This window comes from Aptenodytes forsteri, unplaced genomic scaffold (genome assembly GCF_000699145.1).
Source record: "Aptenodytes forsteri isolate BGI_AS27 unplaced genomic scaffold, ASM69914v1 Scaffold33, whole genome shotgun sequence".
Lineage (NCBI taxonomy): Eukaryota > Metazoa > Chordata > Aves > Sphenisciformes > Spheniscidae > Aptenodytes > Aptenodytes forsteri.
Window position 1 is genome coordinate 2,000,132 of NW_008795037.1, and position 17,482 is coordinate 2,017,613.

At 42.8% G+C, this 17,482-nt stretch overlaps 1 protein-coding gene across 1 annotated transcript in view; it reads right to left on the reverse strand.

Moving 5' to 3' along the window:
- Window positions 1-213: 213 nt before the first annotated feature.
- Window positions 214-17,482, reverse strand: part of ZNF423 (zinc finger protein 423) — a 195,845-nt gene continuing 178,576 nt past the window's right edge. Inside the window, exon 7 of the mRNA XM_009276708.2 lies at window positions 214-848. Coding sequence (XP_009274983.1) covers window positions 819-848 — 30 coding nt within the window. The 3' untranslated portion in view covers window positions 214-818. The remainder of the gene's footprint in view (window positions 849-17,482) is intronic.

The window sequence follows — 17,482 nt, forward strand, 5'->3', positions numbered from 1 at the left end:
CTCAACCTACCATGGGAGCCTGGGAGGTGCAGCCAGAAGCGAACACAACGCCAGACGCAGGAACGTGGCTTTCATTTTCTCCCAATCTTCCTTCCTCCTCGGGTGCAGAATGCTCTCTGCTGTCAGGTGAGCCATCACTTTGTGATTTACACACATCAGCCGGCAGTGGTGATGCAGCGTGCGCTGACAGACAGACAACCGCTGACGCTAAGCTCGTGTATTCCCTTTATTGAACTGTACTAGTTATTGCAATCAGATTAAGTCACATTTATAAAGCAGACCATCCAGTTGCACTGAAACCGATTATATTCATTACATAGTTTTAATCACTGTCCGGTGAACTGGCAAATCCAATCAAAGCATTAGTCTTTAATTAAAAAATTAAAAAGAAATATTCAGACAATAGCCAAGCAATCACATCACAATGCACAGTTACCTAAAATTGCAATTAAAAAGCAGTTAACAAAAAAGAAAAAAATCACACCTAATCTTTAACTATCAATATAATACAAGAAGCAACAAAGGGCAACAGCATCAAAGCAGGTTTATCTAACACTATAAATTCAGTCAGAAGCAGAAGCTCTAAAGTACACTAGCTGAAGCAGGACAATAAAAAATACTGAGCATGGAATACTTTTAATCTCTTCCATTAATATTCATTTCCAGCTGCTTATAATAGCAGCGCCTCATGGCCAAATCATTAGAGTTTTACATCTGGGTTGCAAATGACACTTTGATTGGATGTAATGTTCAAATGGTCCTCCCCACTGTGCCACCGTCAAGTCTTCTGCAGAGAGGTGTCCTGTAGTGCCAGTGGCTCACTGTGCGTGCTGGCTCAATGTGTGGTTCTGGAAAGACGAAAAAAGGAGACATGCATGAGGGGCAGAATAATAGAAAGCATGCCCATACCCTCCTACTCAGTACCATTTATGCAGAGCTCGACATAAAAGCTTCTCAATTATTACAAAACAAAATGCAATAAAGAAAAAGTACTCATAAGTAACAGCTGCCAATATGACACATTTGCTTTGTTCTGACGGATCTGTTAATGCTGGCATGAACTTAGAAAAAAAATGCTACAAGCCAAGTACAGCCACGAGGGTTTGGAGGTTTTTTTTCCTTTCAATACATATAAAGAAAGCGGTAATGCTTCACGGGCAAAAACTGCCTTTAGGGATTCCCTTAACTGTAACAATTAAAAAAAAAAAAAAAAAAATCTGAATCGCAGGGGGAACCCTTGCCATTTTTTACTCTTTTATTCTCACTAGTACCGGGTGCAAGTACTGGCAGCAAGAGACACCAGATTGTGACACACACTTCTCAGGCCAAGAAATACTTCGGCAAAAACAGCTGAACCGCCAGTTCAGGCACCAGGGTAATATACCCAGCAGAAAAAAGGTTGGACATGTAACCCAGAAGTTAATTCTCTTTAAAGAATAGACTTTGCTCTACACATTTCTTTCAGCAGTTTAGAGTCTTTTTTGTTCCCTTTTTTCCTTTTGGTAAATTTGCAATAGCCTCATGTCATCACAGTATCTCGCATCAGAGGATGCTGACCTGTCTTGTCATTTTGTGCAGGAGCCAATAAATCATGAAGCCAACCTTGGAAGCGTATTTTTAGAGCAGTAGCAATTCACCTACATTTTGTGTGCTGACTGAAACCCCAGTCCTACGTATAAGCTCAGCTTTATTTGTAGGATTACTCAACTATTTGAGCAACTAGAGATATGCTTCATGGTGAGCTTTTCTTGAGCTGGATCCCTAGCATCCCCAAATACAAAAATTCATTTGCATTATTTCAAGCCTAGGCAATTTTACTAGTCTCCATCTGCCTAATAACAGAGCCGGGCAAGTCCGCCAGCTCGAAGAGTAAGTTTTTAAACACAAAATGAATTTTGAATCTAATTATTTATTTACAATGACAAAGCTTTAAAATAAAGTAAGATATTTTAACTTTTCATAAATCATCTGGTCCTTCTACACTATCCACAGTTACATCTTGATCAGGAAAAAGAACGATCCTCCACTTTATTCAGAGATGACATCTCCCTGATGAAAACCGTCTGTGGAAAGAGCTAATGGGCGGCCCGCGATGCGCGGGGCCAGCCAGGCAGGCGGCGGTGACCCCATTTGCAGGCATAAGCATTTCTGGACTGTGCACTCCCAAAAAGTGACCACCAGGTGTCAGAAGTGCTGCTGAGTTCTTAAATCATGGCAAAAGTTATCTGCGATATTGTGGCAGGCGGGCTGCGAGGAAACTCCGCACAATAACGGTCAGGCTTTAACGTGCCAGAAGGTTACAGAGGCGGCAGAAGCATCATAGCAGCCGCACGTCTGGCAGGAGTCCTTGTGAAATTAAATACAATTGACTGACGAAATCGCAAAATAACCGGTCCTTGTTTAGCATAACACTAGCCCTCTGAACACATCCCAGTCTGCGACGCTAAATATTTCAGAATAAAAAACCAGAAGTACTGTGCAAAGACCTGGAAAGCTTATCAGGGGATAAAGCATTATACTTGAACAACGTCAAGCGAACTGACAGTTGAAACTACTTTGCTTTTAGACAATGTAACATCACCAAACATAAAATCCAATGGCTTTTTACTTTGCTATACATGGAAATTTTCCTGGCCTTAAGAAGGAATGACCTTTGCAGTGCTGGATGTTATTCTCAAGTCAAATAATGACTTTATGGAAGAGGATGGATGGAGCCCTACAAACACAATGGCAGCACTGACAAGGAGCTTGTCCACTAAATGTAACTGGGAAAGCGTGAAAATGTGAAAGAATACACAGGCCACTCTGTGCTCAGACACGCTCCTCGGCATTTTAACAATGGCCGTTTCTTCATTACAGTTCTATTTTTAGGTCATCCTACATATCAATAAAAAAAGCGAAAGGTTTACCATCTTCAAATCAAAAGAAGGGCTATTCGTGGTAGACAAATCCATACTTATTTAGGCAGTGTCATTTAAAAGATAATGCACAATCAGCACTAGATGCATGACGCACAGTCTACAGTCAGGGAACATGATTTCAAACTTGTGTGGCTGCTGCATTGATTACACCAGGCAGGTCAATAAAGGAATGGTATGTGGCTCTAAATCTGATAATGAAGCTTTCATTGTGAGCCCTCCCTACTCAAACATAGGTTAATAATATGTTCTGAACACTCCTAATACAATGAATATACTGGGTTTGTGAGCAGAGTTTACACAAAGAAACAAACAGATTATACTCAAATCCTGCAGCCAGAGCTGGGTCAGGTAGGAGCTGAGAAACTAGCCGTGCCATATGGCTATCAGTTAAAAAAAATAAAATACACATTTTTCATATGCAAATCTTGATTTTGTCTTAATATCTTGGGTATGTACCATTTATTCCCTTTGCATGCATTACTGGCAATCAATATGCTGACTAGTCCCCGGACTAAGAAGTTAATAAAATTTTATACAGAACCTCACAAACATATTTGTAATGCCTACGGACACAAGAGCCTGTATGCACTCAATCCTCCCCCTGCCTTTCAGAGAGCAGATCTTGCACAAGCCATGTGCACAAATGTGTAAGTCCTGCACACCCAGGTGCTGGTGAACACCAGACCGCCAGGTTCCTGCATGTGCAAATACCGCGCAACCACCACTGGTGTGTATTCAGAAGACCCGCGAAAGCCTGTCCGTGTCCCCTGCAACCAGTATAGGTTTCTCACCTATTAAAATGTATTTCAGACCACACAAACATGCTTTCCAAAAAAAGTCTGGCAACCTGTCTCTTGTTACTAGCAACTATCATGTCTTACCTTCTTGCTTCTACTCCCTCTGCCCGGTGCGCGTGCAGCTTATTGGAATTGTGCTTTGCAGATGTCAGAAAGCATCTGAGACGTTCAGTGCTTATGTCTCTTCTCTCACATGTGTGTTTTGCATATTTGACCCATGCTTTATCAAATAACTTTATTAGGCACTTCTGTGTGTGCCCACAAGACAAAGAAAATTCCCCTGGCTGACCAGACTTTCAGAGCAATTGAAAAATAAGTAAATCCTGGCACTGAGAATGCCCTGTGCCTTAGCAGAAACAGCTTTCATCCCGATGCTACGCTGGGCTGTTCCAGGTGGCAGAATGAAACCATAAAGGCCAGGAGGGAGTGAGCGTTTTGAAATGTGTGATACTGCGGGAATGCTTCTAGCCAAGTAACCTACGGAAACTTCACCCACCTTTCCAGCAGGAGGGTGGGCTGGCAGGAAACAGCTCAGGCGTGATTTTTCAACTCTAGAAGTTACAGTTAAAAAAAAAAATCTTAATGGTGATTTCCGAAGGAAAGTAGAGCAGCCACAAAAATGAAGCCTCTCCAGGCATGCTTGCGTGTGTGTTTGCACATGCCTACCTGCTCACAAGGCCGTCCATACACGTATGCATTTGGGGGCCGGCACGAGGCAGGACATAATTTGGAAGCTGAACAGTAAAAATAGTTCTTCACAGCTCCTGTTAGGCCTCCTGGTTTACGCACCACTCACAGCTGATACCCCACTGAATGCATCATTCTGAGACATTATTGCAGCTGGAAAACTCTACAGCAGCACTAAGTCACCTGTCAAGATCAAGTAAGTCACAGCTTATTTATAGGACAAGGTTGGAAAATTTCTTCTTTGCTTTGCTTTTCTTAATAATCATGCAAAATGGATAGCAATTCCGTTAGCCACGTCAGCGGGAAAAATGCAACTACCCTGAGCCTCGGGGCTGTCGCAGTGTTTAAGTGGAATTTTCTACTGGCTGCATAATCCCCAAATGAACCATTTGCGGAAGTGTCTGTGACCAAGGAACTGGGCGACGGGTTTTGCAGGAAATAAAAAGATTTCAAAGACTGGTTGATTATTGTCCATGTAGATACTGATTGCTCTCCAGATCTTCCCTGGGGACACCCCCTGCCTGCCCTCTGGATGCGAATCAAGCCATTTGTGCAGGACATCTACAATGAATATTTCTCTGTTTTTCTACATGCATTATTATGAAAACACTGGCGTGACAATCTCCATTTTCAGAGCACTGTGTCAAGAAGGAAAGCATCAGGCTTGAAAGATGATCACTTACAGCAGTTCAAAGAACTCTTACAAGCTATATAAAGATCGAGAGAAAAAACACACAGAAAAAAGCAGCACATGATGGAGCAAAGCTCCAAGCCAGGCAGTCAAGCTGGGAGTCTCCCACACTGCAACGACGTTCACTGCCAACAAGTCACAGGTGTACTACACAGGAGCAGGTGAAAAAAATAAAATGCAACTGCAAGGGGTGTGATAATGGTTTGGGGCCATAATACATCCAGTCTATAGTGCCATTGTACATCTGTTACGTATTCAGATATTTTGTACCAGCCATTTAGAGGTATACTGTCTATGTGCATGAGCACAGACACCTAAAAGACCATATGTTATGCAGAGGTTAAGAAATGGCACAACAAGGCTGGTGACGCCCACCACCCCCAAGTGAAATTCATAAGCCTCGTGCAGCGTTACATAGAGATTGGGACTCATGAAAGATTATAAAGTCTCTCTCTCCCCTTCCAAATCCCATTAAAATGAACACAAACCATTCCTCAAATCATTTTAATAGGAATTACGGAAATAGATTCATGTGACAAACAGCCAACGTGAAACTTAACTGGCGATTAGCCATTGGGTGGCCCTGCTCATGAGCACACCAGGTGCTTGGGAGCGGACGCACACAGTACTTGCTGCCTGCACATTGCTTCCGCAGAGCCGGCTGCTCAGTCCATGCCTCCCTGGCTGCCCCCACGGCTCGGTGCCTGGGGACACCGGGGTTGCTGTGGCACTGCAAAACAACCCGGACTGAAAACACCAACCCTAGACTGGAAACATCGACCCCGTGGGTGATGCATGAACACAGCTGCCCGACCTTGTGACATGGAAGGTAATTCTTATTATTCCCTATATTTCTCCCAACGTGCAGGGGGTCCACCAGACCCAGGCGAGAGCTCAGGTAGTTTCTCTCCCTGCCTCTCCCCACCTCCCTGTGCAGGTTTCCGCCACCCCTTCAGGCACTGTCTGGCTCCAAGCCCAGGGATCAGTGTCTCAGCTGTGCCCCCTCCTCCCCATTCTCTGTCCTTTGCCTCTTACAGAGTGGGGCTGGGGGAACAAGGGAAGCGATCCCTCCATTGACTGTCAACACATGCAGCTTGCCAGACAAAAAGTAAACCTCAGATTCAGGCATTGACTTGAAGCAAAGGTTCAAGTCTCACATTTGAACATATATATAAAAAAAGACAAAACAAAACTTCCAGATTGCTACAAACAGAAGTTAGAGTGTCTAAATATTTACAAAATACCATCTGCAGCATTCTTTTTTCAATGTTTTGCATCTTTTGAATTCAAACTCGTCCAAAAATCTCTCAGCCGTTATTCCTCATTATATATCCATAAGCACACACACGTATGTGCACAGGTAGTATTTCCCTCTAACAGCAATCCCTAAAGATGATAATCTTTATGCCTTGACTTTATAAAGGGATTACATTAGGCAGAGGACACAAGACGACCCTTGCTTTAGCCATTGGAGATTATGCTCTCTACAGAAAGCTGTGAGCCTTAAATTGGTGCTGCTCTAATCCTAAACTGGAGAGGCATTCAAGGGATGCCATGACCCAGAAGAGCAAGAGGAAAAAACCTAAATTAAAAAAAAAAAAAAAGCACACTGAGGGGGAAGGGGAGGGAAAGGGAGAGAGCAAGGGAGAAAAGGAGAGCAAGCTTGCTTTACAGGATAAACCTATTTATTTTTAATTTCTGGTTGCTACTTTCCCTTTGCTATCAGACTCTAAAGAAAAATCACCTTTGCACCCCCTTGCAGTTTGTATGTGCTTATTTTTAGAACTGTTTGACAATTATCCAAGGGTCTAAGACTAACAGATGGCCTGTCTTAAAGCCTCATATGTTCACTAGTTTGCACTTCTGACAAACAGTAAATGTACTCAAGAGTGTGCCATAAACAGGGCTGAATGAATACTCAGAACACAATTTAGTTAATACACTTCATTAAAACTGATAGTGGTAACCAACGTTTCCCATAAAACCAGGTGTTAATTCCCCTTCCAGTTGTTTCAGGTAACTCTTACCCAGTGACATTTATATGTTTAGATCCTAGTTTTTCAGGTAATACAGTATTACTTCTTTCCTTTCCCCTGGTATTTCACCCACTACATAAAATGCTTGTAACAAGTGAACTGCAAGTTATCATGGTACTCAACAAAAAAAATAATTGTCAGGCAAGACAGGTTCACATGTCCCTTCTTTATTTGAAGAATCCCTTGAAATGGAAGTAGAGGCAAACGAAAGGTGGCACATCCTTTGTGAAAGGAAACGGCTGCCTGTGTTACCGCTTCGTTCATCTCTGAGCATCTGATAACTTGCCATGCGTCAGTCAGTCCCTGTGTCAGCACACTTTGAGATGGCACTTCAACAAATGCAGTTAGGAAGCTGTCCTTTACAAGTTATTGAACCAAGAAAAAAAATAAAAATCACTTCAAGCGTCTAAGAAAATACGGCTGGAGATTTAGTGTCAGCTGAAAAGCGAAGTTGCCTGTTTCCAATGAAAATATCTGCATCTGAGTTACTCTGACACTTGCACATGCTTGATTACTCCGGGGCCAAATGCACCTTTCACTGGTACTGGGACACAGAAATACTCGTCTGTGCCAGGACAGAGCTGGCCCTGGCACCCCCGGGGTTTCTGTACCCGCTGGGGAGGTTGAGCAGCCCCCCTCAGTGCCCACTCACCCAGGGGATGCTCCAAGGCACCCCCGGAAACCTGCCTGGCTCCTCTGGCAACCAGGACTTGGCACTTCGTCTGGAGTCCATGGGAAGATTCAGAACTTGTAAAATATTTACAGGGAGAAAAAGCCGCTCCACACGTGACTGACTAAATGCTGTCTGCTTTTTTTTTTTTCTAAATCTTTTTCTATGGCTGGCATGTTTCTATATTGAAATGCAACTGCCCGGGCGTTGGTCTGTAAAACCCGGGCAGACCCAGAAGCGCCCCCTGCCCCCACTGCCTGCCTTTGTTCTGCGCCCCAGGGGCTGTGCGCTCTGCTGCCGTGCTGCATCGTCCCAACAATACACTTGCTCAGTTTTATCTCTATACTTACACCGCTTCTGTTAATTTTAATGTAGTCTTGAATTTTGATAGGCATTTCTGTGTTATTCTGGGTTTGAAAAATTACCTTTCTATACAAATACATTTCTTAGAGTTATTTTTCCCAGCGCCAGCCTTTTCTCACACCAGCTAAGGATGTTTTAGATGATTTATGAATTTAATTTCTCTTCTAATTCAGGTTGTTTAGTCCTAATCAGACTTTGACAACTCACCTAACATGCTTTCCCCTTTCCACTTGAGACTAATAATTCCGTATCATCAGTCTTCCAGACCTGCCATCTCTTTACATTCTTCTCTAAAAACTAAATAAACCAAGGTGAGCCTATTACAAGTGAACTCCAAATGTGAGCCTAAGCCTGGCATAGCCTCTCATATTCAATTAAATGCCTCACCAAAAAGTCTATACGCTTCTTCCGAAAACACTGGGTAAGATGCTGAAGCACGAAAGCAAACTGAAGCTTTTGGGAAAATCTCCTTACCACGGCACTTTGGAAATAAAAACCACAGGAGAATACATTACTAAGAGATAACCGGAGTCTTCTGTTAGAGAAACTAGCCATAAACACACCATTATTCACTGAGGCACCCAATGAAACCAGGGAGCTAATAATACCTGTCCTGAGGGACTGCACGCTCCTGAGAATTTTACTCAGAAATGCAAATTTATCAGCGTCCTTGTGACTTGTAGTCGACAGTATGCCACACGCAAGATCAAAATAAGCTGAGGGAAGAATGTTACACTTCCTAAATGTAAACGGAAAGGGACAAATTTAATTACTGTTGTCAGAAGCGCATAAAACCAGAATATTTTTAGAATTCCTCCACTCCTCCCTCAGGCCCACTGTTTCTCCCTGACTGGATCCCAGAGCCATTGCTGATCCCGAGAACAGAAAAGGGCTTGCAGGATCCCAGCACGCTGCTCTGCCGACAACATTTGGTGCTTTAACCTCAGCTTGGTCAGCCTGTGTTTTTCTGGGGAGCTGGTCCCGCAGGCACCCCGGTGCTCGGAGCCGCAGCCACCCCTCCGCCTCCATGGATGTGGTCACCCACTCGGCGTGCAGCAGCACGCATGCCCTTCGCCTGAGTTCGAAGTAACTCTCCAAAGCTGTCCTAATGAATGCAAACACCTCACTTCCAGTCCATTTTCAAATCCAAGCCACACACTAACTGGAGAAAGCATCAACTGCCCACAGGTACACTCCTTTGCCTGTGCCACACCAAAGACTTCAACGCACAACCCAGTGCTGACCTGTTTTTATCTACTTATAGGTCCTACTCAGGGAAGCAATGTGTTTCAAAATTATTTGCAAGAGGAAAACCATTTTCCAGGAATCCTGCTTAGGTATTCCTCTCAAAAACATGATTTCTTGATTTATTTGAAGGCTATCTGAAGCATATCTTGTTAATTCCTCCTTGATCTAAGGTAAATCACATTGCAGAAGCCAGTTAATTGTTCATTTCTGTGAGGGCTGGCATCATCATTATGGGACCCTTTGTGATTCTTCTAGAAACATGAAATAATTTCCTGATTTGGTCTTTATTATAGGACCAGGACAGCATCCTCTCACACTCTTTTTCTCAAAAAACACTTAAAGCAAAAGGGAAACGCTTTACATAGTACCTTCAGCAGTCACCAGTCAAAATGCATAGACAAAAGCTTCATTGAGTGACCGTTTCCATGGGAATAACACAACAAAACCCAGGAAATTCAAAGTTGAACCTAAAACTGGCTCCTTAACTTGCCCTGCTGTTCTTCGGTATGGCAAGGGTCACTGAACACCATCTGACTTTTTGTAGCTTTTTTTTCCTGCACCAGTTAGGTATCCCTGGTGTTAAGGACCAAGTATAAAACAGTCTCAGCCTTAACTGTGAATTTTAATGCAAACATTAACGGGGGCATATCTTGCACTCTTCACTTAGGCAATCCTCCATTGAATGACGGGAGTTGCAGCTGAACCAAGTTCCTTGGACCAAATAAGCAAGTGCGGACAGCCGGACTTCATGCGAGCCGTGCCTACCCACAGCTAGGCTACAGCATATCACAGTCCTTCTATCGGTAATTCTTTTAAAAAGCAGCAACTAAAGTAAAATTCACTCTAATGGAATACTGATCTGACACATTGTATTGCCTTGTGTTATGGATAAATTTTTCTTAGAGGCAGATAAATATTCCTGTCACGTGGCGCCCACATACTGCTTGGGCTGACAAAATGGCTGGTCAGTGACCTGTTGCCTTGGACGTAATGGCTGTTATTGCTGGTTTCTAATTTCAAAAGGGGCATAAAAATCCTCCAGTGCAAGTCTCTCTGCTATAAAATAGCAAGGCCACGGTTTATAGAAGTACTTTACATGCCTCCCCATTAGTGTACATGCCACCAGCAGAGCAGAAATCTGCAGACAGGATTGTGCTCAGCCCACTGCCTTGAGGAATTAACCCCAGAGGAGCTAGTAGCGTGAAAGAGCCAAGCAGGATTTGTTTTCATAAGTAAAAGAGGGGCCAAAATATCACCAACATGAGCCATCTCCTCCAAGACATCACAACACAAAATAGCAATGGTATGTGTGCTGTGGTATGTGTGTGAAACAACTGTAACTGTTAAAAAATGGGATTTTCCAGCCAGTGCTACTCCATTACAACAGTGTCACTGGCCCTAGGAAAATCTGACTTCTGAACAGCAAGATGCTACATTTTAAACAATCATGATTTCATGCAAAGACTGAGAGCATGTGTCAGCCCCAAAGGAGGACGAATTTTACAGAAGTAAATATGTTCTAAACCTCCTCGCTACTCCTTTTGGAGACACGGTAATGTAATGCACCGATGACAGATATGCTATACGCAGTCAAAACTCAATGCCCATGGCAATTTATTCAGGTTTAACTGTGCAACAGAAACAAATGAGGAAGCTCGCTGGCCAGGCAGGACTCTCCCCCAGGGCTGGTGCAGCGCGGGCAGTGCTTTGGCTGTTTCTGCATGGTGCAGAGCCGGACCAATTTGGTTCTGCGGACATGCTCTGCACAGTAGGCGACCTGGGGGTGTCCATACTGCCTGCCCAGGACATGGCACAGAAGACACATGAGACACTGCAGAGAATCAGCTCAAGCACGGCTGAGTTGATAAGCTCAGGACGGCTGCTGCCAAATCTGGGCTGGCTCATGCAGAGTTGGGGTGACAGAGCCTTGCTGAACCCAAGCTGACCTTACACAAAGCTATGAGCTGCCTCTACACTGATCCCATCAGCATATACAGTCCTATCTCTATCGTCTAGATTTTTCCAACAAAGCCCCATCACCTCATTAAGGATGCACAGTTTAGTATATTGCAAGTTATTCTATTAACATGAAACGTGAAGAAAGAAGAGAGCATGAGCAATCTGTCCATTAGCATTTACTACACAAGTCAGGTCACTGCACGTGCGCACCCCAGCCCATGCATCAAGCATTCCTGTCCCATTTTCATTTAACATAAGCAGAAGCCTCAGAAAAGGCTCAATCTGGAAACAAGCTGTATTCTAAATTATTTTACCTTTCTTCCTTTCCCCTCTGGTCAAAGGGAGATATAAAACTACTCTCAAAATATGATGCTAAAGCAGAATGTTAATTACGCAAACGTTAGTATATGACTGAATATACTTCTATGAAAGCAACTTCAGAAAGAGCAACCAGCAAGGCTGCTCCAGGGCTGCTTTTAGGTCCCTGAAAGTAGGCTGGGCTGAAAATACTGACAACTTTCCCGACAAGGGCATGGAGGTGCAGGCAATGACAGCCCTATACACCAGCCCAGCTGCAGAAAGGCAAGTTACCGACTGACTTTCTAACTATTCCTTCTCCTTTTGTTCTTATCAGGCCCCATTTTTTCCTGACTACTCATCACAGTTGCTCCATCTATCTGGCCTCGCAGAGCAATGAGAACAGATAAGGCAGTGAAGAGTTAGCAGGAGTCTCTCTCATGCTCTTTAAAATCACCCTGGGAAAACTGGCCCTCAGGGCTGGGCCACCGGGCAGGACCCCTGTCCTCAGCTCACTCCAGCAGCCAGGGATGGAACTGCTGCTCCTGCTGCCTTTTACCAGCCGAGGAGATAAACCCTAGGATTACACCCTAAATCTCTTACTCAGCAAATCAGAGGTACACCCAAGGCCTTTTGAATTTCTTCATGAAACTATTTTTCAAATTTCTTCTAACAGTAAAAGTGATGGGGGCTCCGCCAGCACTACAGCAGTAGGCAACAGCAGTACAGTATCACTCCAGGATTTCCTGTCTGGAATTTAAGCTTCATGTCTGAAATACAACACACACACGACATTTGTACGACTGAGGAAACAGAAGACGCTTGCCATACATTTATTATCTTCCTGGGGAAATGATATAGAGGACAAAAGAGACTGTATTTACTCCCTCCCCAGCTGCTTTTACAATCTAATAATTTATTTCTCCTGGACATAAATTTCAGATTTAAACGAAATCCCCGAAACCTAAAGATGCCGCATGGTAGAGGCTAGGGCAGTATTTCTTTCTGTTTTGGAGATGGAGTGCTTAATGCATTGCTCTGTTAACCAGTAGCCTTAAATTTCAGGGGGAAAAAAAGAGACAAGCAATTAGACTGTGGCAGACCCAGTACAGGCAACTGTGATTACTACCTTCATACACAGAGTTAAAAATATCTGGTTATTGAAAATGATTTTCTCAGTCCATGGGGGTTTATCTAGGTTTAGGCTGAGATGTTTATTTTTTCTGCAGCAGCCATACTGGGGGATTCTTTTACAACATTTTCCTTACACAGTAGCTATGTATCATTCACATTTCTGAAAACTGAGGCGCTTTCTATGATGTAAGAAATCTCTGCAATTAGAAACAACCATATCCTCTTTCAAAAAAATAAAACAAATAGACTACATCTCCAAACCCTTCTAGTCAGCAGTTAAAATAGCGGTGCTCTTAAGGCAAATGTAAAAATCCAGGGTATAAATTCATGTTAACTGTTACAAATATATCCATCTGTTCACAGACTAACTAGTGACTGAAACTGATGAATCCACTGAAATGTAATTTTCGAGCCCACTAGCGTCTGTTCTCTTCTAGTAATAAAGTAAATGCTTTTCAATAACTGTGCTGCTTTTGAATGCCAATTTCCATTTAAGTAGGTTTGGGTTCTCTCAGAAAAAAAAAAAAATTAAAATAGCAAAATGCCTTTTCTTTCCAAAGGTCAAACTAAGCTTTTCAAGAACAAGCAACATTTCAGCAAGGCAGAGAGGACAAAACTCCAATCAGATAAATGGGCTGTGTAATGATTGAGAACCACGGCTGCCTCAGGTTTTCTGAATGGGCTGTAGGATAGAATTTGGCACAGTCTGATGTTGAAGCTTATATCTCTTTTACTGCAGACAAAAAATTCACTAAAATATATAAATAATGAATGTGGCTGGGGATCTCTGCTGGTACTACTGCTGGTTCTGCAAGATGCAGGAGCAGAAACATACACTGCTCCATGTTTTTGTTACTAGTGAATCCTTGTTCTCCAACAATAAACACAGAATATTTTATCTGAAATGGCTTCTGCAGCACATACAATATAAGTTTCAGCTCTCTAAAAGTGCCAGCAAATTGCAGAAAGATAAGTTACAAAGACGTACCTAATTTGCTGTGATGAATTGTGTGCATGCTTCAGTGATCAAAACTGCAGCTGAGACCTATTATATTTAATGATCTAGACATTTCTTGTGAAAACACTCAGGCATATACTGTTATGTCTGGACAAGCATCCCTGTCTTGCTCTAGCAGCAAGCAAATGAAGAGACTGAACATCTAAAAGGATGCTGTACACCACCTTCAATGAGCTCTTTAAAACAGAGACTGATCAAGCTCCACTATTTTTCTTAAATAATGCTTATGCTCTGCCCTTTCCAGTGCAGCATCCCCTCTTCCTATGAAAACTGAAGGCAGTTCCTTTGGATGCTAGCGACACTTACAGGAGGAAACAGAGCTAATTTGTGCTCAGATCCCAAACTATGCACTATAGCAGAAGAAAATCAAAGGGGCTGTATTAGAGATCTCTTCCCACTAGCAAAGAAAAATTGTGACAAGACTTTTTGGAGAGAAAACAAAACAAAAAAAATTTTATTTGCCTACATATTAGAAAAATGTTCTGTTTCTAGTTTAAGGACTATGTCCTGCTTAGAAAGGCATGTGCTACCAAGCCCGGTAGGGCCGAAGCAGTGGTGCTTGGATCTGCTGTCTCTGAGGACACTGTCCCCGCACAACCAGCTGTGCCGATGACCCTGCTCGCAGACCTACGGTTTACAGCCCCTTTGCTTTGTGGCTTTACACAGAGCAGCAGGAAATGGGGCTTCTTACCACCTTCCGATGAGGACAGGAATTTCACTTTGTGAACATATGACTGAACATATGACTTCTGCATAAAAGGTCTGAGGCTTCCAGGGCTTTATGTTGGGCTCCTCCAAAATTTTCCTGCATTGATCTGGGTATATTGTTCAACCTCTGCCTTTCCACATTTGTAAAAGAGGAAAAACCAACCTCAGAAAAAGCGCTGGTAAGCTTAATTCATTCACAGTTATAAAAACCACAGAGATCTGCAGAGAGAAGCCACACAGAATATTCTTGCTACCACACGTTCAAGAGCTCATTTTCTCCCTCCCTGGTCAGTCTGAACCTCTTTCTATCATTCATTGTTCAACAAAACAGAGCAAAACACAAATGTGTGTTTGACTCCAGAAATAAGGATTTCAAAGTGCTATTTCATTCATCTGAGGAGCTGCTAAATACTATCACAGTGGTAATTTGTGATAGTGTGGTAAAGAATGAAGAAAAGGTATTTGTTAATTGTTGACATAACAAAATTAATTTTCCATCCCTAAACTTTTTCTCCTCTCTCCTGTGAGCTCTGATGCAATGTTACTGACTGGCACTGCTGAAATGCCAACTTGCATTTCTCATCCTTAATTTCTCTCTAAATGTCATTAGTAATTGTTATTGCCAGACCAGAGAGTGCAATCTGGTCTTTCCGAAAGAAAATCCATTTCTCATTTCTTCTCCTGTGCTTCCTCCTTTTGGTCAAGGATGGATGTTTAACAGCCCGTGTGCTCTGTTTCCAAGAAGATGGGAATGCATTAATATATCTGGAAGTAAAACACTCCAACTTTATTTATGTATAGTATGCCTGGATCTTTATGAATACCAAATTGTATATTCAGAAAGGTCTTTAAAGCACATCTTTCAAGAACACTAACAAGTCTTAATTGAATAAACCTAACAAGTAGGGGAAGGAAACACCCTTTAATCTGTGCATGCAGACAGCTCTCTGGATGCTTCCATAAATTACTCTTTTTGGTGGGCAACAATGTTGTCAAATATAAAAGCATATTATATGATTTTTCTCTCTTTCTGTCACATGGAAAAGAAACGTCTCCAGTGAGATGTATAAACTGGTCTAGCTTTGGTCTGGATTAACATATCACCCTCATTTACCCACGCAAGTAAAATGGTTTCCACCACTAAGAGGGGAGGTGAGCTTAGACATCTGTGTGCAAAGGAAAATCTGCAAGTGTAAAAGGTTGGCTCCTTGCACGTCATTATATATTGTGCCAGCAATTTGTATAGTGATGTGCAGCTCCTGCAAAATTTGGTCTCCGGTACTTAGAGGCAAGTAGTACCTTGGCACTTCGAGTCAATTTTAGGAGGGACTCTGTGTGTCATGACAGCCTTTAACTGGGCTCCCCATAATCAGCACATCTTACATTTGTGTGTCTGCATTATGTTTTGTAATGTATATAAAGTAATTAGTTCAAAGCTAGGCTGCATTTCCATATCCATTAACTAAAGGCATCTTATCTCCGAATAAATAGACATTTGGATATTTCCAGCCAGGAATTGTGCTTTCAATAAACACAATTGATGCATATACATTGTCTCTTGGCGGCTTACACTCCTGCCCATCTGTTGGGATGGCATGGTGCCTACGCAAAAGTTGGTTGGACCCTTGCCCTAGGGCATAGATGACAGGCAACGACGGGTTTAGCTGGGCAGCCTGAGCACCGGATCCAAGTGCCATCTCTGCTGTAGGAAGCCCCTTCTGTGTGCCAGTGCTGCCACATTGGAACGACATGCCTCCTTACACTTGATCACACATGTTGACACTTGGGTGCGCTTAAGTGCATTAATGACTGAAATGATGCCTTTCACCTGGCTCCCTTCTTTTTTTCCCCCCACTCTGCATCACTGCTGGGTTTTCTGCACATGTTAATGTGAAGTTGCGTACACTTTGTTAGCCAGGGCCAGCCACAGAACAGCATTAATGGTGTAAAAAAAAGAAGGAGGTTTTTTTGTTATGGGACACGCTACTCCAGTGCCAGACATTTCCAAACTTCATCTCAGGTGAGTCTTTGCAGACTTGAGAGATCTTTCTGCGTCTTACTGAAGAGACCTCAGGGATTATAAAGATGCAGCAATATATTGATCAGAATCATCTTTCTAAATGAAAAAATGCTACATCTTGTCACTACGTCAAACACAGGGCAATTCAAGATTTCTGCACCATCCTCCATTTCAGCAGAATTGGCCACACAAAGAGGCCACGCGGTCTGGATTACGTGGCTGTTCCAACAGCATCCCCAGCCCCAAACGCAGGAAACACCACCTCATTTTGTGCTAGGGAAGAAGATGCCAACAATTTACACAGAGGTGCATGAGCACAAACAGCTCTTGCTCTTGCATATAGCATTAACCTCTGTGGATGTCAGGCCCAGGAAGCCTCCAGCATCACCCGCACAGAACCCCAACCGCAGCTGCTGCAGAGCCCAGCGACAGCCCCACATAGTCTGCAATGGCATTTCTTAGCTTTGGTCCTTACGAGAGCCCGTTCCTAACCCCAAATTTTTAAACAGCCATATATTCCTCCTCCACTGAATTTAAACATACATGCTGAAAACCAGAGACCTAATAGGTAAAACTCTTTCCTACTGTGACAACAGATCAGAGATAAAACTTGTGGTTTTGCAGTCCATAAAGAACATTCAGGCAGACAGACTCAACATGATGGGTATGTGCCTACAGCACTTTTAATTTTTAATTATTGTTAGTTATAATTATCTGACTGCGTCTGAATGAAACCCAGCAATACGGCTGGAATAGATTTTGGTATTCTTGTAATTTATTAGCTTTGTAACTACTAATAATTAAAATTTAACAATACTCCAAGCACCATAGCAACGTTTTTTAAGAAATGCTAGCCAAATCTGCTAGGATAACTGACTAGGTCATTTTCAGGATTTTAAAGGAGAGCTAACATTAAAAAAAAAAAAAAAGGGG